Below are 23675 nucleotides of genomic sequence, written 5' to 3' on the forward strand. Positions count from 1 at the left end.
CACACGATGCTCAACATTCCTCATTGCACTGCAGCTTTAGGATTGTGCATAATATTAGAACTTTATTCTCGTAAAAGTTTATTTTTGTAACATTATGACTAGTTTTGTCATTTTTGACTTTATTCTTTTTGTTTTATTTTTCTTAGCTTAGCCCTAAAACTCTGCTCTCATCCTCAAATTGGCTTTGTAACTCTTTGCAGACTCAAATGTCAGTGAATTTGTGATATGGTTTGTTACTTTTTGAGATGTCTTGGCCAACTTGGTGTTGTTTAATATGATTCTTAATCAGATTTTAGGGGGTCAGTTATAATTTCAACCATGGCAAGATTGTTTTGGATAACTTTTTTCTCCTAATAAATTAAATCATTATTCCATTATTGGTTTATTTCTTCTCCTTACTTTTGTCAAATATTAAAAGGCATTTTAACCCCTAAAAGTAACAAGGAAAGCAACAGCAGAAATCTATAACAGTATGTATACCGTACTTTTTCTTAAAGTGGCAGTATTACGCAAAATTGCCTTATGCAGCTTTACATCATGTTATAAAGTTATTCCTTCATCAAAGACATACCTGATGTGTTAACTTGATTCTTTCATGCATGTTTTAGAAATCCTTTAATCTCCTGTGGCAACCATTCAGCTTGTGGGACACTTTTGGGGCCCAAGATGCCTCTCCTCTTGCAGTTTCAGAGCTGCAGTTTCCCATCTACAGAGTTTCCACCTCACAGAGCAGCCCTGCCTTGCGACTCCCCAACTCAGCTCCTTCAGACTAGCCAGAGCAATTAGCCAACACCGGGTGGAACTGTGCATTTGCTGATCTCATTATACGAGCTACTTCTCAGTGCAACACTGATAAAAACGTTCAAGCGTTAATAGATGAGTGCTGTTGTAATGACTTCTTGAAAGTGGAGTTTCAGAACGAGCAGGACGTTTTAAAGAGATAGAGGTCTAATTTCAAGTCACTTTTATTTTAAGTCATAACTGATATAAATAGCATCTTTATAGCTGAAAGTTGAGTAGTGATTTGATTGTGCTATAAGATGCCACTATATTTCTGGAAAATACATTATACTGCCCCTTCAACAGGGGAAAAGTGATAGATACCAGACTTCTGTGTTCTGTCCACGTTACTTTCTTCTGTTCTAGTTCCTGAAGGTGGAGGAACCTGTGAGGAGGCATTGTCGGATAGCTACCCTGTCTGATCCCGGTGCTGAATTGAGTGGCTTCCTGCTCAACCCACCACGCATTGACTTTGGTACGCAGCAAGAGGGCACCTGCACCACCGTTACCGTGGGAATGAAGAATTTGGGAGTCGACCCATCCAGGTACACCATCAGAAAACAAAAACAAGGGATCCAAGCGGGTAGATGGAGATTTTGGTGCAGATTCATTTTCCAAAGGAATTATATTCTGTATGCACTTATTTTTTTCCAATCTGCTACTACCAGGTTCACTGTGAAGCAGCCTCCTTCATCCACAGGCCTCAGAGTCATCTACCACCCTGGACCTGTAGGTTTCCACCTGAAAATCAACTGTCTGTGCAACAGCTTAAAAGTCCAGTCCAACTTTTTCAGCATGTTTTGATGATGTAATTCCAGGTTGAATTTAATTCCTTTCAAACTAAATCAGTTTAATCACTTTGCAGGTGCCCTCAGGTCTGCAGGCGGAACTGCAGGTCCAGCTGTTTTCCATGTGTGACGGAAACGAGCCGAAGAAGTACGTCTCCGAAGACATAATCATCCTCACTGAAAGTGACGTTCTCTACCTTCCTGTCACTGCTGATATCCTTTGGAGCGTCCTGCGTAAATAAGTTAAGATGGGAATTTTAACAGTTTATATTCAGGTGGTATTAACAACAACAACAACAAAAAACATTCCTTACATAGCTTCACTCATCCTTACTGAGAGATGTTTTGTGGAGAAGTCCATGTGTGGATGCAGACAGGTGGGGGCTGAGTCCATCTGCTCTCACAGCTGGCCAGGAAGTCACATGGATGAGCCTCCAGCCCCCTAATCTATTCTCAGGTGAAAAACATTTGAAAAAGCACCTTATCTCTGAGATATTAAAGAGTGTGAACTATTAATAGTCTTTTTTTGTTGTTGTTTATTTCAGGCCACACTTGCAGCACATGGACTTCAGTGTGATTTGTGGCTAATTCCAGTCTGGGTTGAACTTTGAAAATATAGTCCTCAACAAATGATAGTGGTGACTTTGCAGCTTTTTCTCATTGCTGGCAGCTTCTTATTCAGTTTCATTTGATCCCAGGGAGATTGGGAAGAAACTGGAGTACCTGGAGAGAACTCACATGCATGCACAGGGAGATCATGCAAGCTAAGAGGAGGATTCTTGCTGCCAGGCAACAGTGCTACCAACAGTGCTACCATGCAGCCGTCAAACAGAAACATAATCCAGTTTACGGGGAAAACCAAACTTGGATTTTGGGGGGAATTTTTCTGGCATAATTTGAGAGCACACATTTTCAGACTGAAAGCAGGATTTCATGTCTTTTGTTCTCAAAACTTTTAATACTTGTGCTTACATTTTCAGTCTGAAAGCAGGACTTGTACTCAAAACTTTTGATCTCTTTAAAATATTCTATGCTCTCTCAAACCTTTCTCCTCATGCTGAAAACTTGTCTGTTTGGATCAAATCTCCACTTGCAAACCTCTCTGCTTGCTTGCGAATCATTTTCTGCTCTCTCTGAAAACAAGAAGTACCATTGCCTGGCAATGTTTCAGAATGAAAGTGTTATACTGGGTTGTCCTCGAGGGTGCGTTTGTTTCCTTTTAGAGGGTGTCCCGGTGTGGCTATGTATCTGTCTAGATAGCTAGATATCTATCTATACAGATAGATAGGAACGGTGGATCTAGATAGAGAGATATTAACCATCAAACTGATACAAATCAACAGCTGTTCTTTTGAAAGCATGCAGTGACTCTTTAAAGATTAACTCACCTTTCAAGACTCTCGTTTTGGCCAGGAAACTCCCCACAGAAGCCAACAGCGTTGCAGACTCACTCCTAACATCACTTCAGAAATGAACTAACTCCTGGTTTTGAACTGGAGGATGTAGACACGCACACAGCCTGGTTATGAAGCCATTTTCACATAATGTAGTCTGGTATTATGCTGTGAAAAAGCCTCTTTGCTGGAGTGAAACTTTAAAAGCAAGTGGTTTTCTTCCCACAATTGGAGAATCAAATAGGTTCACATTCAAGTTCTTCAATTATATGTATGTATAAGACCTGGACAATATCAGGAAAGCATTTCATTGCAATACTGTTGCTGAAAATTGTGATAGTGATTTATGATTTCCCTAATTTTTCTGATCCTTTTTATTTTTTACAATGTCTCCATAACTGTCTGTATGTCTTTACACAGCAGCCACTAAATATAGACATTCAGTGCATTATTTAGGGCACTTATAGTCCATCCAACAGATAAAAGATGATTCCAATATAATTGTGATACTATACATCTGCATTCCAATGATGGGGACAAGCTGCCATTTGCTATTGCATTATTACACACCGATATTGCCATGTGGATAACTTCAAATTGCATTGTTACTGAAAATGTGCTAAAAAAAATTGCCTTGCTTCTTGGATGAGGGACAAAAAGTCTTCAAGATATGGAGAGTCAAGATGTCAGGTATGAACCATGAGGATTTAGATCATGTATTTTGTTCTTCCAATGTGCCTTTATCTCATTTTATTTGCATTCCTTTCGATTATACTGTATTAAATGTGCTATACAAATTGCCTTGGAGAATAAGTTCTTGATTTTTTTTTCCCCCTTTAGTTTTGCACCTGCTGCAACCATATGAAAGGTATTAACTGTAGGACTTCAGCTGTGATTTCATGAGATGTAGGAGACGGTTTCTTATGATTTAAAATGAATTAACTGATGAACGTAATACTCTGCTCTCTGGTGCACAAAATTGGGGTGGGACTGTTGGGGTTTGACGTCAAAGGCAACCCAACAAATGGTGTTCGATAAACAAAGTTTAATTTTTGTCGTCACTTGGTCGTTTCTCCCGTGTTCCCCCCTCTAACAGGTCAAACGACGGGTAAAATTTTCCGCTTCGTGTGCGTTCACTCTCCTGCGCTGCCGGTCACGCGCCCTCACGTGCCACAACTCGGTACGGAGCTCAGTGAGCGCTAGCGGCGGCCGTTGAGACGGTAAACCGTTTGCCAGAGTCGCGACGACGGGGTCCCACTGCGGCTGCTCCTCCTGGTCTCTCATTTCTCGTTTTATCCTTCGAAGCAGGGAGCCGGGGGATGGAGCGGGTACCGCACAGTCTGTGAGCGGGGTCACAGCTCCGGGAGGAGGAGGAGACGCGGGAAGGACACCATCACCGTCGGCCGCAGCAGCCGATGAGGCTCATTTGCCGCAGGCCCCGCCATCGTGAAATCGGACACCGACTTGCGGCGGCGGATGGGGTGACCGTGCTCCCTGCTTCTCCGCCGTTACCGCCGGGGAGGCCCATGACTTCGGACGTTACCTGCGTGGGAGCTGCCCGTGGTCGGTTGTAAGGTGGAGGAAGGAGACAGGGAAAGGGGAGGAAGATGCAGACGGAGGAGGAGACGGCCGCCGCAGAAGAGCCCATTTTGGAGGAAGGGTCGGGACGAGAGCAGGTGAGGAAGGACATGCTCTGATTTATTTATTTTTATTCTCGAGTCACGTTTGTTTACACCTGATCAGGAGTCCTTTAGACCCCCTCCTCCCTTTAAGAACTATTGTGTCATCCTTGGTGGTTCCCAAACAACCCCTTATTTCTACATCCTGTAGTATCTGCGATTGTTCGCTGCTGCTCTTTCATTGACAAAACAGCTATTTTTGCTCTGCTCTCTTCATGCTTGCTGTGGTGTACACAAACAAGGAGACACAGTAGGACCTTGACTTTAATATGGATGAATGAAAAATGAGTGGTTTAGGTGAGAATAATTCAAATTCCCGTCCTTCTGCTGCATGATGTGTTGATTTCACGGAATAGTAAAACATGTCATCCATCAGCTGTCACCTCAAAACTACACAGGAGGATTACATCACAGTGAAGCCACACACCCACATCACATCCAGAATTACACCATCACAGGTAATGTCAGCGTAATCACAGAATAACACATCTCTCATGTGTTTTAGGCTGCAGTGCCCCCACTGCACTGTGCTTTGTTTTTTACTTAAACACCCAAGTGCTGTAAAAATGTATTTGCACGCATAGAGATTTCATGTCCTTTCTCCAGCGACATTGAAATGTTTCAAATCCTTCCATCGTCCTTGGAGGGTTGTTGGGGGGCTGGTGCCTATCGCCAGCAGTGATTGGGCGAGAGGCAGGGTACACCATGGACAGTCAATCCATCTCCGGGACACACCATCATGCACGCACACACTCACTTAAAGGCCTTTTAGAGTATTAAATAAACTAACAGTGATGTTTTTGGACTGTAGGAAGCCGGAGTACCTGGAGAGAAACCATGCATGTCCAGGTAGAACATGCAGAAAGACACCGGACTGGGATTCAAACCCAGGACCTTGTTGCTACAAGGCAAATGTTCCACCATGCAGCCCCTTGTTTAAAATTATCTAAGAAATTTTAGTATCAGACAAAGATTATTAGTGTAAATACAAAAATCTATTCTGTTAACGATAATTTAATTTCCATTCCAAAACTCAAATTTTAAGGGGCTGCTTTTAAGCCATTCATTCGTGAATTTGCTGAATGGATCCCTGAACTCTCACATAAACAAAGTCCACCTGAAATTGCAAAGTAATAAAACAATCTCACTACCGCCACCGTGTATCTTCAGTATGATGTTCTGTTTTCCGTAATGCTGTGTAGGTTTTACTCATACCTTCCAGAAAGTTCCCTTTGTGTCTCATGACTCAATGACATATTTTCCCCAAAGTCTTAGAGGGTCATCAATGCCTTGTTTCCACTGAATGGTGCGGTTCGGTACGGTACTCTATTTTATGGTATTCAGGAGAGCTTCCCGCTGCCATTTGGACTCTCTCTGGAGAGGCGCTTTAAACTCAAATACCTACCACACTAGTGTGTCTACCACTTGCTGCAAGCAATGACGTTTTTGTTTTTTGTCTCCCAGTTAATGGACTGTGTAGTGTCATGCCAGTAACTCCATCCTAACCGTACTGTACCATCTTGTTATCCTGGGGGCTTACAGACCGAAGTGGGCTCAGGAGTGGTACGATTTAAAATATAGTTTACTGGCTTATCGCAACGATGATTCTGTCTCATCTCTAAACTTTACCATGAAAGAACTAAACCGCCTGATGACTTAAAAATATTTGTATTTTTCTACTTATGTTGAAACTCCAACAAAAATCATTTTTAATTTAATAAATAGTACAAAGCCTTTGACATGTTTTGGAAGCTACTGATTTATATATAAATTGTTTTTAGCTCTAATTGGCTTTAAACAGTGTGACTTAAGACTAAGAGAACCGCTCTGTTTTGCATCTTATAGAGGATTTCGTTTCTGTAACCTAATACCAAAATCAAGAAAGAGGGACTAGACCTCATTAATGTAAGGCGTTAACATGTAGATGGGGTGTTAAATGCTGCCGTTCACTTTATTCCACCACTTTCTTCTGTCTCTGTCCATGCCTCCGTTGCAGACAGTGCGATGTAATCCAATGATGCAGCCTCCATCTGTTTTCTGCCTCCATTACTCTCATCTTCCCCTTCTCATCTCCTTCCTGTTTTAGATTCGCCTTGTGGAGTCTTACTGCCTCTCTCTCCATTTAGCTCGCCCTTTCAAGCTGCACACTCTTACCTCCATTAACTTTATTTGCTCTCATGTCGACATGGGGTTATGGATGTGTGTTCATACCGGCGTGATTACAAATGAGGCAGAGCTGCGTGATTGACAATAAAATGGTAATTTTGGTTCACAGAATGGAACCAAAAATGACTCCTTTCCACATTGAGATCTGCTGCAGTGAACCAACCAGTACTAATTGATTGCAAAATAATTCTCAAAAATTATTGGCCTGTTCGACTAACTTTCAGTGTTGATAGACTTGATTTTTGGAGTTTTTGTCTAAATGTTCTGTTTACTTATTAACATATGACACACAGCAGGTCTTAAAATCTTAGTTAAAAATATATATTTCTTAACTAATTGGAACATTAACTGAACATATTTTAAAGTTAGTTGGAGATGAAAAATATATTCCATCCTTCAATCAATTCAATCGCATAAGGCAGCTCCAATTCATCATTTGGCAGGATATTAAATTTCAAGTTGTTCAATGTAGGTTTGGATGCAAATAATATTTTTGGATAGGCTTTTGCTGGCCTTAATGCCCATATTTGATATTTAAAAACCAATCTAAAAAAGAAAAAATTACAACCTTTCTGCATCCATGATTTGCAAAATTAGGCTGACTTTGCAGTCTAGCCTTTTCTGTCATTCTAACATCTCTAGAATGACAATCTGCATGCTTTTTGACCTTTACAACATTCACAGATAAAAAGAGACTGGATTGGCTGTTGCAGCTCTATCCCTTTCTGTGTTTTGAGTACAAAAGAGGCACAGTTTTCAAAAATAATGAGCATATCTTGGCTACAAGCTTCAGAATTATCAGAAACGCAATAATCTCATGTTAAAGTTGACAATGGAACTAAGTAGGCATGTTTTAACTGAAGAATGTTGCTTCATCAGATATGTCTTTAGAAACAAAAGTCTGTCCTGTCAAAACCAGGGTAGGGACAAAATATCTGTGACCGTTAGCGAAAATGGAGCCTGCAGCATCAACATTATTAGTGATCGAGTTAAGCTGGAGACAATCACAATAGTAATGTAGATTGTGTTGTTCTGACGAAAACAGTGTGTTATTTTATCACTCTTAAGTTTCGGAGCATAGCATTGGGTTCATTCATTCAAAAAATCACATGTTTTCACATGTGATTTTCATGTGATCACATGTGATCACATGTGGAAATGTGTGATTCACATGTGAATCACATGTGATTTTACCATGAAACGTTCCAAAATCACACGTATTTATGTGCTTTCACATGTGATTAACATCATTCACATGTAAAATTTGTGTGAACCACATGTGATCACATGTGAAAGTCACATGTGATTTTCCTGGGATTTTTTTGTAAGGGTGGAAACACTTTTTCTATAATGATTCTGGACAAAAAAATCCTAATTGGAATATCGTTAGATAGCGTTGCAATCCTCTTGGTGATTCTATAACTTGACAGAAGTCATCAAAGAATTTCTAGAGCAAGATTATTAACTCCGTTTTGTGATATTAAAAAACCGACAGTGATGAAGGTTGGACTTAGTGGGAAATATTTGTGGATGTAGTAGGAAAAAATTTATGCGGCACATTGACCTATTTAAACTGTGTAAGGTGAGTAGACTGCAGCATGAAGAGACGGTCAGCTTATCCAAGATATTCTTACTGAATACACAGTTTTATAGGACTACCCTCTTCCATACTTCTAAACATTTCTAATTAATAAGACAATATGCCTCAAAAAGGACTTTACTAGTTATTTAAAAAGCCTGTGCAAATTATGATCAAAACAACTTTTTAGACCCGCTCCGCTTATGATGACAGTATGTCTTTTTGCAGATGTTTATCAATATTATTTTGGCTGAACCATAACATGTTTCGACAATTTTTCCCCCTGGTTTTGGATGAGGTGCATATACAAGCAGCTTTGTCTTTACTTTTGGACAATTATTTTGATGCGTAACCAAGGAGTTGCCTTTGCAATCTGAAGCCACTTATAAGTATCTAAAAAGCTGAGGTAATCCCTGAACTACTATCCTAGATCCCAGAAGAGTTGAAAATGAGCTTTATGGATGCAGAACAGGTCCAATGAGCAGAGAGAGAAGGAAGACGTTCAGACTGTCATTGAGGATAAAATGAAAGTTTTATGTAGTTTTTTTTCTGTTTTATTTCTGTGACATCTACAAAAGCAGTTGTTTTCTTGACTTACCTGGTAATACTTTTGTCGAATTACTTGTATAGTGGGATAATTACACCGGATTATCATTTTCAGGCAGAGGGATGCCTGAAAATGCTTGTATCACTGTTAGACTGTGGTGACCTCCGTAAGTGCTAACAATCTAGCTGTTATTGCAGCTCGTAGCCTGACACTCGAGAAAGGCTCAATCCAGTCCCGATAAGAGGAAATGGATTTAAATTGTGCTCTGTAGGCATCAAAAGCACATTTTCCTCACTTCCCTACCTCATTCGCCACCCACGCACTGGGGCAGCTAATTATAGCCGTTCCAGTCACACCTAACGAGCTGAATCAGTTCGAGCAAAGAATCAATGTGAGAGAGAGTGATTCTATTAAGCACTTCATGTTGGAAAAGGTGTGTGAAAATGGTGTGTGCAGTGGACAGATGGAGAACTCTGTGCAAGGAGGGGATTTGAAGTACACCTGTTATCAAAACCCAATTCATCAGTAGTTGTAGCTTGTAATTTGCGAAGTGGAAAGCTAATTGGATGTTTTCTATGCTTTTAGTATGAGGAAATATGTTCAAAGCATCTCAGCAAGCATGTCAATGCATAGGAAATGCACTTTATGGCAAAAATAGTCTGTTTGCAGGAAAAGTAAATCTGCTGTTTGCACAGACTTGTTAAAAGCTTTCTTAACCTAAAATAAGAATCTGGGCTTAAGGATCCAACCCTGACCACTGTACTCTGTTTAATAAGCTGACTGGCTTTGGATGCTCTGGAATAAACTTGGCACTTTAATTTGTTCCATCTAAATTCAGGGGAATTGGGACAGCTTCTTCTTATTGCTTGTGGAGCAGTTTGGGGGAAAAAAACAAGAACTGACTCCCCTGAGATTTGGCTTTATAGATTGTTCTTCTGTTCTTTAGATTATCCTCAGGAAGACTGATCGATCATTGATCACTTGAATCATGACTGAAGCAACTCTTACAGAATAATAGAAACCATCTTGTGACAGAAAGTAATATTCTCAAACATATTCACCCAAAAGAAAAATAAAATCATAGTGAAGACTTGGAAACGTTCTGGTTTCAGACCAATCAGGCCAGTTACCTAGCAGCTACAACGCTTTCACTTAATGTATCAAACTCATAATCCATTGATATGATTTGTCAAAGTTTGGTGATAATTGAAGCAGATCTTTAGTTTAACTCCAAAGCTAAACTGTTGCTAGGGCAGGTGTTGCACCCCTTTCTTTTACTTCCAAAGCTGAAGAACCCGTTCTGGGACCAAAACTGGTTCTCTGGTAGCTACCCAGTCCTTGCTGGGTCAGAAGAAGGAAAATACTGGCCCTTTTGCACTATAACCTTCAGTGTAGGAATTGAAGGTGAAAAGGGAGGACATGTGTTCAAACTTCAGAGTACCAGTTAGAAGACGAGCTGCAGCATTTACCGGCTCTAGAGACGAGCTGGATGAAGTACTGTCCTCTACATTATGATAATCTAACCAAATGATAACTAATGCATGGATTACTCCTTCAGAGTACTGCTTGGAAAGAATTGGCTTGATTTTAACCAACTACTACAACTGAAAAATCTTAAATTACCAACTCCATTAATCTGATCTGTCAAATTCAAGATGAGGGTCCATTTAGAACCCCAGATTTGTGACAACCAGCTTGTTATACCTGTCCAGGGTGTCACAGTGGAGTTACCAAAATCCAACTTTATTCACTTTATTCTTAATGAATTTAAACAAAGTCAAATCTGACTCAGCACACTTGAAACTCCAGCAAAGTACGTACTGAAAAAGAGACTGCTATTACATTGCAATTACTAATGGTTTATAACTGAGTAGAGCTGTGTTGACTGGGCTTTATAGTGAAAATACATATTTTTGATCTTGCTTTTTAAGACATTTTCTGCTGCCAGTGTTTAGTGCAACACTTTGTCCTTCAAGTTAAGTATTATACTTTTGGAAGTTTCTTAATAGGTTTTAGAACAGTAACTACGTTTTATTATTATAAAAAAAAAAAATTGGAATAGTCTTTGTTTTGCGATCATTGTTTGACTATAAACTAGAGTTGTCTTTGTCGGTGCATATTCAACTCTTGCTTCTATTTCCGTATACGTTTATTTATATTGTTGGCACTGCTGTTGCTTTGAGACGCAGCTCTGTTAAGTGACCCCACACTGCATCCTGGTTTCTCTCCTTGAGGGACCTGGCACCGTAAGTGCCAACACGAATAATTTGACTCCTGTCTTGGGGCAGATTTTTGCCTCACTGGGCGCATTGTTGCAGACTCATGATGAAATTATTGGCTAGCTGGATACTTGCAGGTGTGAAAGATATCTAGTTAAAAACATGGAGAGAAGGAAGACGGGGAAGATGTCACCAGACGGGTTTCTTGAGGTGACGTGTTACACTTGCTATTTGTTATATTTCCTGTCCTGCACTCATAAAGTTTAGGATAATTTCTGCCTTGCATGCTGCTCACCGCCTCATTCTCTGCTCTGCTCTGTCAGCTCGATCAATCCACTTGGAGACAGAACTATAAAGAGGAAATAAGAGAGGCGATGTATGGGTGGGGACAAAGGGGGAGGTAAGAGTCAGAGGTTATACAGTGCCTTGCAAAAGTAGTCACAACTTTTATTTTATGTTTTACCTTTTGCCTGTAGTCTTCTAAATATAATCCAATTCAACCAATTGCCTTCACCGATTTAGCAATTAATCTGTGTGTGTGTGTGTGTGTGTAATTTAAACTGAGTAAGCAGCTGTTCTGTGAATTCCTCTGAGACTTTTAGAGAACCTAAAGGAACAAACAGCATCATGAAGATCAAAAAACACATCAAACAGGCCAGGGAGGACGTTGTGGAGTAGTATAAATGAGAGTTGGGGTATAAAACAACATCCCAAGCTTTGAAGCTCTCACTGAAAAGACTATTGTTTAGTGATTGAGTATTTTGTCATTGGTAAGTAATCAGAAAAAAAAACAACAACTCTGGTCCTGCAGAAACTAAGCTTATTTAATCACAACTACACAAAAAATAAAATTTAACCAAACAATCCACTAAACTTTTTTTAAACAAAAATGTTGCTTGAAATGCAGGAACTGCACATGAAACCTCCATTTGGTTTAAACTCTGACACCAGGGTTTCCTCCAGTGTATTATAAGACTGTCGGGCACCAGGCTTTACTTGTGCCCCCACCAGGCAAAGCACTGATTATTTATTTAAGTCTTTTAAAAATGTTTCATTTTTTTTAAAGACTTCATAGTTGGTGTTCAGGTATTAATCTTTCAATAACATAATTATTCAGTGATATTTTCAAATTTTATGTCAACTTTCAACATTTTTTAATTCAAAAACACAACTGGCCGCTGGATGAATGTTTGCCGAGCGCCCCAACCACCAGGCTTAGCAAGTTTTCCGGGGGAAACCTTGGACAGAATGATCAAATCCAGCTAACTACTATACTTCAAACTTGGAATATCCGAGCATCCAATTGAAGTCAAGATAGAAGGATAGCAATAAATAAGTATTTCACCTCATACTGTCAATCTGTTGCTGTGCTTTTATCTTTATGTGATATACTTGCAGTAAGTGCTTTTTAGTTGACTTCTAGACTTTGAGTTTCTAGATGTTAAAACCAGACACCCTTAAAAACCTGCAGCTGTAAGTTGTGTGGTCCTGCAAAGTGTTGATGCATATACACCACACACTTTTCAGACTTTAAAGTATACGTATCATTAATGTGTATTTCACAATAATACACTTCTTTGCATTGATCTGTTACACAAAATCCCAAAGAAATCAAAGTTTGTGGATGTAACATGCTAAAATGTAAAAGGAACCTTATATTGGGGGAAAAAAAGTTAAGAAAAGGAGAACGATTACAAGAGAATAAAAGGAAGATGCTCTACCAGTCTTTTTTTAAGTGACTGCTTTTATTAGCTGCTTCGTGGGGGTTATTTTTGTCAGGGTGAACAGCTGGTTGAGCAGTCCCATTGATTCTGCCTCACAGCGTTGCCCTTGACGATCAGCAGATACAGAAGAAAAATCTAAAGCCTTTGTGTCCAGCTCGCCAGCAAATATCACCTTGTGGTTCAACTGTGCTGAAAAGAGATGAGTGTGTATGAGAGAAGGAGCAAGTGGTAGAGATTGAGGGAATGAAGGTTCTTGTGTGAGGTAAATAGTAGGATAGATGCTGACAAACTCGACTGAGAGGAGAGAAGGACACTGGTGTCATCCCATCTGCTTTTCTTTCCCGACTCGTCATTTTCTTTTTATTTGTCTTCCCACGAAGTGAAACAGGAAACAAACACTCCTTCGTCTTTATCAGGGATGAAACCCAACATCTTTACTCTTAAACTGTGACACAAGCTTTATCTTTTTTTGCCTCTCTGTCATTGATGCACACATTGCATCAGCACCGACGCGCTGCTGATGTTGGAGCCGAGTCAGTTGGCTGGGGAACCGTCTAGAAGCATCGTTCTCATCTAAATTATTCACATATTCTCCTCCGGCTGCATTACAATGCTGAGAACGTGCGTGTGGATGGAGAAGGAAGCATGTCACACCAGCTATGCTTGTGTATTTGAGTGCACTGTAAACACTGTGTGCGTGTCTAATGTGCAGCACTTACCCTCCGATGGGTATGGAGCAGTTCTAATGCGTTCCTTTGGTCCAGGCCTCCGGTTGCACATTTGGTTGGAAATCTGACACTGTTTACCAAACAGGAAGGTTATTAAGACTTTACCAGATGTCAGCCGGAAGCACATCCTTATTCCTTCCTTGACAAAAAAAAAAAAAAATCATCTTCTCATGATAAAATATTAACACCTATGCATGTTGCTTTATTTGTTTCACCAGGGGTGGGCGATATGGACTTATTTTATTGCAATATTTACCGGTACTTTTGTGACAAGAAGAACTGTTTGTTAGATAGTTTTTAGGTAACTGTGTAACTGTGTATCCCAGCAATTATAGGCCCACAGACACATGCTTAAAAAAACATTCCCATTTGTAACACCCTTCTTTACGATACCAGTCGTATAAAGAAGTGTGATTTGTGTCACTAAGCTACGCATGATAACTGTATTTTAAAATTTTTTGAAAATACCAGAAAATTAATCAAATAAAATAGAAAAAATAGAAAATACAGTTATCAAATTTATTGGCTTTCATTGAACAAATGGTGTAGAAAATAATAAAACTATCAATCCTGACAATGTGAACAGTTTGGGGGATTTTAAGTCATCATTAATTGGAATTTATTGTGACAACAATAAGTCATAAGAAATTTATCACAATAAATGATAAACAACACGATAAATGCCTATCCTGTATTGCAGTTTTGAATATCAGGGTGGATGTTGTGTTGCATAAGGAAACATGTAACACATGTAACAGTTAATATTTGTTTGCTCCCACAGCAAAAGCCTACCCAGCAGTCCCTGGCCTCCTCCCTGTGCAGAGAGTCCCACTGGAAGTGCCTCCTCCTGACGCTGCTGATGTACGGCTGTTTCGCCACGCTGGCCTGGTGTGCTCTCTGCCGAGTGCCCGTCCTCGGCTCTTCCTCCTCCATGCTTCTTGGTGGCGCCGACGACGCCACATCCGCCGCCTACTACAATGACATCCTCCACCTGGAGAGCCCGTGCTCCAGCGGCTACGTCTACATCCCGCTGGCCTTCCTGGCGATGCTGTACGTGGTTTACCTGGTGGAGTGCTGGCACTGCTTCTCTAAGACGGCCATGTTGGCTCACGCTGAATTCCAGGTATCTGACATGTAGCTGCATTGTTTTTGGTTTCTTTAACGCATTTTAAGACCAGAGGAGACAAATCTTTCCGAGCGGCTGCCGTCTAGATTGTAAGATGCTTTCATGTTATTTCTACTGATTCTTTAAGAAAATGCTTGACTCAATTATTCAGATTGGCTTTTAACTACTGTAGTTTTATGCTGCATAATGTTATATGTAATCTGTTTTTGGCTTCTGTGTTAGCACTTTGTGGTAATAAAGACCACGCATTCCTACCAGAATACTCTGAGTAAAATAAGGAGTTCAGCTAAAGTACACATAAATTATCAATGCATCATTCTCTTTCCTACAGAAAGCTCACTGTTTCTCCAGGAGAGAATACGTACACATTTGCTCCACCATTTCTGGAAAAATGATTGCCTCATCAAGTAGAAAATGACTTGACCAGACTCAGCCTGGCTATTGTGTTCTGTAATGAAAAAACTTCCTACTGTAAAATAATTTAGTTGCTTCCAGCAAAAAACCCAACAATCATTGTGATATAATTAAACTTTGTCTTGTCCGCTCTGCCTATTGTACCAAAACAATAGTTGTCTTGTTCCTGCGGGTCTGTTTTTTTAGAAAGTTTTCAGTTTAACCTTTTCTAACATTTTGCATGGACTGGTTTGGTCTGTTAGGAAGTGTATGAGCGGGTGCAGAGACTCCAGCAGGCCACTCCATGTATTTGGTGGAAGGCCATCAGCTACCACTACGTGAGGAGGACCAGGCAGGTGACCAGATACCGCAATGGAGATGCTTACACCACCACACAGGTGAGGGGGCTCTTTCTTTATTCATTGCTTTTCTGTCAAATGTATAACAACAAGGATAAGTATAGAAATTTCTCATGTCAATATGAGTCGATGAATTAGCATCTTCCTTCAGCTGTCAGGAGATCAGACATGGAGAGCACCATCTGTCTCATCTCTTCATGCCCAACCAGCAGGCAGAGTAACCTTAGCAAGCTATGTAAATCCTTGGTTAGCAGCGTCTACGTCAATGTAATGTCATAGTCTCCATGGCAACCACTTTATACATGGGCCAGTAGGTGCCCAGTTTAAAGTGGAGTGCAGAACAGATTACAGGATTTGTAACAGGGCAGGACGTTAACATGTTGCTCCATTAGCCAATCGAGCAGAGTCACTAGCTATCTTTTCATCTAATATTATTGCGAATTTTGGGCAAACGTTTAAAATTATACAGAAAAGAAAATTCAAATTATGTGTTTTCAGCTAAAGTACACATAAATCACTAATCTTTTTGTCTGCCCTACTAAAAGTTCAGTGTTTGTCCAGGGAAGCGTATGTACATTTCCATAGGTAATACTGTTTCCATGTAATTGTGATGTCATTTTTGAACAAACCTTTACAATGTTGCAAAAAAGAGAAAAAAAAACCCTGTTTCTTTTACTGAAACAAGAATGGCTAAACTGAACAAGACCTGCATGTATTTTACATTTATTTTGCTTAATGAAGTAAATAAAGAAAAGTAATTTTGTTTCTCTCTTTTTTCTTTTTTTTAACCTTTCACCTTTCCTCAGGTCTACCATGAACGAGTGAACACTCATGCCTCCAGTTCAGAGTTTGACTACGCCCGCTATGGCGTCAAAGATGTGTCAAAAGAGCTGCTTGCCCTGGAGCGCCACCCTGCTGTTCGCCTCCGCTTCACTAAGTGTTTCAGGTACCAACAGACTTCTAAAGTACTGACAAACCTGCTCTGTAGTTGGTTGAATTAGAATTTAGTTTGATAGTGAAGCTGATCTTTACTTGATTTTTGTTTTAATTTATTACATTTCTGGTCTTTAGCTTCTCCAGTGCTCGAGCTGAAGCTGCTTACCTCACTCAGGTAAGAAGAAAAAGAAAGTGTGCTAAACTCTTCTTCATAGCTGCTTATAAAGTGCCTTGCAGCAGCAAAATAGGCATTTTATTTGGTGTTTATGAGCGAGACCAACAACAAATAGCACATAATTGTAAACAGGAAGGAAAAGTTACATGGTTCTCAAGATATTTTATTAGGAAAAGTGTATTGTGTGTTTGTGTGCTACCTTGTGTGCTAAGGGATTATTGACTTCAAAGTTCTTATATCTTGCTGAAGAGTTATTTGTAAGTTAGTTTTGTTTTGTTTTAAATGTACTTAGATATTTGCTCTAGAAACTAGACCAAAAATACTTTGCAGTAAAGAGCTGTGCAAAGATTTATTAACTATCCATTAGTAGTTTGATTTGTTTGTACAAATTACAGGTACCTTAAGCCAGAGGGCAAAAGTTTTTAAAAGGTTTTAGTTTTTAACTGTCCAGTTTGTCATGATTTTGAAACTATGAAAGTGATCAAAACAATTGAAGTTTAGGATTTTTACTGGATGAAAAGCTCACAAAATTTGTAATTGAATGTGGGGTTTTTTACTATTTTTTATTTCTCTGTGATTTAAGCGAGCGCGGTTCTTTGGGGAAAATGAAGGGCTGGACGACTACATGGAGGCCCGGGAGGGAATGCACCTGAAAAACGTGGATTTCCGGGAGCACATCCTGGCCTTCCCAGATCCGGCCCGTCAGCCGTGGTTCTCTCGCCACCGGGTGTTCTGGCTGGCCTCGGCTTTCCTCCTGTCATGGCCGCTGCGGGTCGTGTCAGAATACCGCACGGCGTATGTGCACTACCATGTGGAGAAGTTGTTTGGCGAGGAGGAGGACGCCGGCGGCGGCGGAGTCGGCGTGGGAGGGCAGGGTGGAGGCGGACGAGGCGCTGCGGTGGAAGGAGGGACTGAGAACGGAATCGGGACGGGATTCGGGCTGAACGGGACCAGCTACAGGGCCATCTCCCGCGTCAACACGGTGGACATGACAGAGCTGGAGTGGCACATCCGCTGCAACCAGCAGATGGTGCCCAGCTACTCCGAGGCCCTACTGATGGACCTGGACTCCAGTGGTAGCACAAACCCCACAGCCTCCACGCCCATCTCTGGACCCCCAGGGGTCACCCCCACCCAAGCCCCCCACCCACCACCTTTGACTCTGCCTGTGGTGTTCAACTCTGCCTACCTCCTGCAGAGCTGCCCCAGGTGCAGGAGAACCACATCCAGTTCCAGTCTTCCCTCCAGGTTGAGGGCTCCGATGGGGACCACTGCCCTCCTTAACGCCACCGTTGCCGGGATTCGGGCGGCGGCGCCAGGCAGTGGAGGCATAGGAGGAAGGCTGGTGCTCAGTCGCAGTGGATTCTCTCTGGGGAGACTCGGAGGTGGGCGACAGAACAGCTTGTTTCATTCAAGAAGCATCGGAGGAGGACTGGGAGGCAGCAGGGAGGACGGAGGAGGGAGCGGAGGCGGAGGAAGCAGTGGTGGCGGAGGGAGCGGAGGATTCTTAGGAATAGGCTCCAGACAGAACAATGAGGAGACCAGGGGGGTGCTGGAAGGAGAAGGCGAGGAGGAGGAGGAAGAGGAACAGGTGAGGAGACAGGAAAATGGGGGAAGAGAGAGAGACGAGGAGGCAGAGCAGGGAGGAGGAGATGGAGGAGGAGGAGTGGAAAGTAGGGAGGCTGAGAGGGATCGACCGCCATCCTACCAGGATGCCTTCTTCTTCCCTGTCCTCATCATACATGGAGAGGAGAGCTGCCATGCTGGCGATGACATGTGAGACAGAAAACGCATCAAGAGCAGGTCGGTTTGAGCAAGAGCTGAAAGAAAACGCTGCGCACACAGGAAGGAGCAGGTTCAGACAGAAACAGACAGAGCAAAGAGAGAAAGATGCTTGGGTCTGATGCAGGTAGAACCAAAGGTCCAGAAGAGGGAGGATAAACAGACAAACGGAGGGAGGAGGTGAGCTCACACAGTGCATCCTGTCAACCATCAGTAAACCCGCAAGTTCAGGAGATCAGAGTTGTTCCAGAGTGCAGGCACGAGATAAGACCAAGAGCAAGTAAATCCTTGAAATTGCATGTTTTATTGAAAGGAGATGAGGATGACAGAAGGCTTAGAAATGTGTGTTTCCAGATATATCTATGCAGGAGTTGGAGTGGGGGGGCTAACAGTGCTAAAGATAGCCACTGAACAATAGAGAAAGTATATTCTTTTTACAAAAGAAACAGCATTAGAGGAACTGGGAGTGGATATCTGAGAGGCCTGAAGCATCGATTAAACGATGATTGTGATACAGCGAGATGAGCTAACAATATTTATTATTTTAAACCACAAAAAGCCAAAGGAGGTCAGAGAAAAAAAAAATCAGAGGAAGTAGAAAACACAATGCAAGTTATTAAATCACAGATGATTCTGATTATTTAGAGCTAATAAACCAGATTATTCCATTTCAAATCATGGATAAAATCATTTTTATGACTATGAACAGCACCTGACCAGCTCCTCTTATAGTAATCTGTGCAATGAAAGACGAGTTACATTGATTTCCTCCTCGTCTCGTCATGCTGTCTTACTTCACCATTAGCTTCCCGACCACTCAGTCCATTACTGCTTTGGAGGAGGAGATTAAAGAGAACGCCATAAAAAGTGGAGCAGTCGTTGCCTCTTCAACTCAGCGCCTCTTTGCTCTAACCATCTTCTGCCATGTTATCACCTTTTCTCATTCACCCCTTTCCTCCTAGAACGTCATTTTAGGATGCCTCTAGTTTGGTTTATTTAAAGAATATACAATTTCATGACAGGCTTTTAGCTCTCAGTAGTTATTTTTATTTCCTTATCTTAAACACCGAGCCGAGAGCGCAGCTGAAATTCCTCAAAGATGTAATATGTTATGCGTAACTCAATAACCACCCAAGACGAGAGTAGTGATGGAACAGATTTCCACTGGTGTGTGGCATCATGACGTTAAGAGTTCTGTTTTTTCAAATTTTACTTGCTTTCACTGAACAATGTACATTGGATACCTAGCAGATTGGCACTCTACGCAGACATTGTGGTGAACTCCAATTTTACTGTAATTAGATTATGTTGTTTTATTTTTTTTTTTAACCAAAACTGTTATTCAAGAGACTTTTATTGTAACAGCATTCAAGTAGAGATTATAATTTCTGCTCCAGTTCCATATTGTTAGACAGATGCACTCACATTTTTCCTAATAGCTGTGTCAGCAGAATCCTCCCGAAGGTTCATATTTAACCTGATATTTCCCACTCATAGTTTTTTTTATTATTGTTTCAAATTGAAAGGTTATAGTGAGGCAGAACTAAAAACAGAAAGCCTTATATGGCTTAAACCTAATTTTGGTAAATTTCCATTTTTTATATTAGTTCTGTAGTATTTTCCCAATGATAAATATGTAATGATATGAACTGAAAACATCCAGAGAAGCGTCTCTCTTGTTAGCTTATATATCTAAGTACATGTTTAGGCATGAAATATCCCTCCCTTTTCTGAGTCCAACATGTTGGACTGCTTTGGAACCTGTCAAGTTATGCTGGCATTGTTGATTTTTAAAAAGAAGAAGAAGAAATTGCTGAGAGTAATAAAATAACTCCCCGGTTTTATACTGTGTATCATTTTCAGCCATGTAGGAACATGCTTTGGGTAGGTTTAGGCCGAGCTGCTACCTCCTCCTGCTTACGGAGAAACAAATCCTTACTATTTCCTTAATGTGAAATGTGTCAAGACTTTTGCAGGCAAAGAAATGCATGGAAACACACACTTACTAGCAAGGTAGCATATTATAGCTACAATCAGCAAAAATATCAAACAGTAGTGATCAATTGGGATTCAGCGCCAACACAAGGACACAGACAGGAATCCTGGGGGATTCAGAGATTTGTCCTACTTTCTGAGTTTGTTTTCCTGGAAAATGAACCCAGGAAAGGCCGTCTGCACAGACCGCCATCTGTGCTTTCTTTGTATTTACTCTACAAAGCACACTAAACCTGCTAACGTAGCAACAAGAATTAGTTAGGTAAGCTTATCCTGACCGTTCCTGCTGCCTCTGCTTACTTTTTACACATTCATGAAAAAGCACATTTAAAAAAAAACAAACAAAAAAACAAAGATGTGCGAAGAGGACAAATAAATAAGGGTACTGACTGTTCTCTCAGTGCAACTTTCTGGGAAAGTGGAGCGGAGACCGCTGGCCTGGTTAGATGTAGGGGACACATCCTGACACACTTTCCCATCCGCTGAATCTGGTTCATGGATCTTCTCTAGCCATATTGGAAAAAAGGTAACACACACAAAAAACAAAAGCTGGAGTGGGGACAAGGAAGCAAGCTGAAGTCAAGGAGACCGACGGAAAGTTAACAGTAACCAGGACAAGACTTTCTGAGCAACTAAAGAGCTGGACAAAACTGAAAATGTGACGACATTAAAGGCAGTTATTTTTTACAACTTAATCACTACTTCAGTCTCTGGGCTTCTGTGTCTATCATAACCAGAAAGAAGCACTATAAAAAGCACTCAACGCCCTGCTGCGTTCATTTGTTTTGGACAACGTGTTGCTTTCACTGCTCTGTTCATCACATGCAGCTGAAACCTGTAAATGTAATGTACTCTCAACGCAGGAAAACTCACTTCCTTCTGTAAATTGCTGCTCACACATCATCTTCATGTTTGAGGTTGTTTAAGTAAAACACAAATGCCTTTGTAAAGTTTATTTCTTTTTGTAAAAATTACCGTTTTGGTCCACTGCTTATTTGTTCATTTTTGTGTGTTGAAACGTGTTTAGCACTTCTTGCTGAATATTTATACGCAGTTTTATTATCTGACGTGTCGCTCCAGATGTGCCAAGAGGATTCTTTGCCCATGATGTCTTACACAAACATACGCACCATCATGCCTGTTTGCATGCTTAATCACTGCAGTAAAATAGCAAATATATCAGCCTTTTTTTCTTACGTGAATGGAAATACGGCAACCCTAGACATGTAATCACTCCTTCTCTCCCCACACACACACACACACACACACTCCTCAAGCATGGCGTTGTGCAGATGAGGTTGCCTTTAGGTTGCCAACATCTTTTGCTCAGGTTCTTCAGTTAATGTATCCTCTTCTGAAAATTCATCAACACGCCAAAGCAAAAAAAAAAAAACAACAAAACAAAGTGTGAGTGCATACAGATGTAAACAGGTTGTTGTCAATAGTCTGGCCTAAGCTGTAGAGTCAAACATTTATAATACAGAAAGAAAACACAGAAATAGTTAAATCATATATGTACAGAGAGCACTTATCAGATGGCCAGTGTTTCTAACATGCATCGTTTTGTTGTCTTTGTTTATGTTATGTATTTGGCCACAGTTTGTAAATCCAACCAGAATGTTTTTAACACGTTCTAATGTCTTCGGCTTAATTTGAAAGCGCCTGTCGTTTTTGTCCACTAGAGGGCAGCAAAGCCTTAATGATTGTGACAACACTGACATTGTAATGTATTTAGAGAGCACAGCAAGGGTGAAATAGACCAGGGAGGAAAAAGCATTGAGACTGAAGTATGTCTAACATCTGCACTTGTACCTGTCAGTGATGTCACACCAGGTGTGTTCAGTGGCTGGAAAACCACTGGTCGACTGGGTTGTTAGTGAAGTTTTTGTCCTCTTTACTGATCTTACTTTTTTTTTGGTAGTACTACATAAAATTGCTAAAAAAAAAATTCCTGATTTAGAGATTTTCTCTGAACTTTTTACCAGAACGTAATGGATACTTTCTTGGTACCTACCAGGATTTACTTTTCTTTTTTTAAACTTTCTGGACTTTAAGTGGTACTTTGAAGAGATTACTTGGTACTTTCCAAAACGTCCTTGGACTTTACTTGTTATTTTTCAGCTGAAGTATCACCAGGTATACTCAGAAAACAACAGGTAATTTCCTTTAACTTGGTATTTTGTGGAACTTGCCAAAGACTTTCCTTTAACTTTCCAGAAAGAAATTGCTCCGGTCCTTACCAGGAGGTTTGTGGGCTTCAATCTCTTTGAACTTACCAGAAACTTACCTGGTAAGATCTAGAAAGTATCTTCTGAGTCCTTCAAGTTATAGCAGAGTCTCGTCCCAGGTGCAATCCAGAAGTTGCCTGCAAAGTTCTGGAAAGTAACATGTAAGTGACTTGAGTTAAGAACCAAAGCTTATTTTCCAGAACTTACACAATACTTTCCTTCAATGTATATGAAATGTAAAAGGTATTGTAAAGAAACATAAAAATTACTTTCACTAACTAACTCTGTACTTTCCTTAACCCTTTCAGGTACTTAGAACCTAGAGGTTACTTTTAATAACTTGGATGGTATTTTCCACAACTTCAGTCAAGTTTATTTGTATAACAAGTACTTGCGGGGAAAGTTCTGGAAAGTAACATGTGACAAAAGGGAATACACGTACTCTATGTGGTGCTACCTTGTTTTCTTTTGAGTTGTGACTGAATGTTTTGCAAAGCAATGTAGTTCATATCCCTGCTTCTGGCTGGACTTGTATATGTTGCTGGACTTATAATCGCAAGCAATGGGAGCTTCAATCACTGAGCTGACAGCACCGTTAGAGGAAGACCGTTTACATTTTGTGACTGAGCCTCCATGTTTCACAGCGTAACACACTCAATGTCTGGCTGTGTTGATCTATATGACACAAATAAAGTGATAGAGTGGAAGACAGTCGGGATTGTGGTCCTCGTTTTTCAGCCACGTCTGAACGGAAACTGTTAGCATGTTTTGTTGCAACTTTCACAGCCAATCATTTGGTTTGATCAGAAAATCAGAACCACAAACAAACAGGAAAAGGGTAGAATATGATTCTCAAAAAAACATTATACGTTAGATTAGCGTTTCCTTTATTATTATTTACATAATTTATGAAAATTAGGAGAGAAATAAATGCATATATAATGGTTCAATAAATGGATTGGAAGTGGGATGGGAAAAAATTAGGGGTACCCTGGTTGCAGTTTTTATGGCAATCACTGATCTTGAAAAATAAAACTTAATAGGTTTTCTTTGGACAGGCATCCAATTTGCTAATTT

At 40.6% G+C, this 23675-nt stretch overlaps 2 protein-coding genes across 6 annotated transcripts in view; both read left to right on the plus strand.

The window, feature by feature from the left end:
• spag17 (sperm associated antigen 17) overlaps positions 1 to 2203 on the plus strand; it is a 31502-nt gene extending 29299 nt beyond the window's left edge. For all 5 annotated transcript variants that reach the window (XM_044097594.1, XM_044097597.1, XM_044097596.1 and 2 more), the window contains exons 44-48: positions 1147 to 1325; positions 1449 to 1509; positions 1646 to 1781; positions 1893 to 2025; positions 2114 to 2203. In XM_044097594.1, coding sequence (XP_043953529.1) covers positions 1147 to 1325; positions 1449 to 1509; positions 1646 to 1781; positions 1893 to 2014 — 498 coding nt within the window. In that variant the 3' untranslated portion in view covers positions 2015 to 2025; positions 2114 to 2203. The remainder of the gene's footprint in view (positions 1 to 1146; positions 1326 to 1448; positions 1510 to 1645; positions 1782 to 1892; positions 2026 to 2113) is intronic.
• Positions 2204 to 2349: 146 nt separating this feature from the next.
• On the plus strand, positions 2350 to 23309 carry LOC122820291 (transmembrane protein 151B). Its single transcript, XM_044097599.1, has 6 exons — positions 2350 to 4638; positions 14386 to 14727; positions 15387 to 15521; positions 16289 to 16428; positions 16554 to 16593; positions 17177 to 23309. The coding sequence occupies exons 1-6, from the start codon at positions 4570 to 4572 to the stop codon at positions 18371 to 18373; spliced, it is 1923 nt and encodes a 640-aa protein (XP_043953534.1). The 5' UTR covers positions 2350 to 4569; the 3' UTR covers positions 18374 to 23309.
• Positions 23310 to 23675: the final 366 nt, after the last annotated feature.

This window comes from Gambusia affinis, linkage group LG18, assembly GCF_019740435.1.
Source record: "Gambusia affinis linkage group LG18, SWU_Gaff_1.0, whole genome shotgun sequence".
Taxonomy (NCBI): Eukaryota; Metazoa; Chordata; class Actinopteri; order Cyprinodontiformes; family Poeciliidae; genus Gambusia; species Gambusia affinis.

Excerpts from the sequence above, each read along its gene's own strand:
- LOC122820291 (XM_044097599.1), top strand. The coding sequence starts at position 4,570 with ATGCAGACGGAGGAGGAGACGGCCGCCGCAGAAGAGCCCATTTTGGAG. Across the intron at positions 14,728-15,386 it reads TGGCTCACGCTGAATTCCAG|GAAGTGTATGAGCGGGTGCA; the intron begins GTATCTGACATG and ends TTGGTCTGTTAG. Across the intron at positions 15,522-16,288 it reads ATGCTTACACCACCACACAG|GTCTACCATGAACGAGTGAA; the intron begins GTGAGGGGGCTC and ends ACCTTTCCTCAG.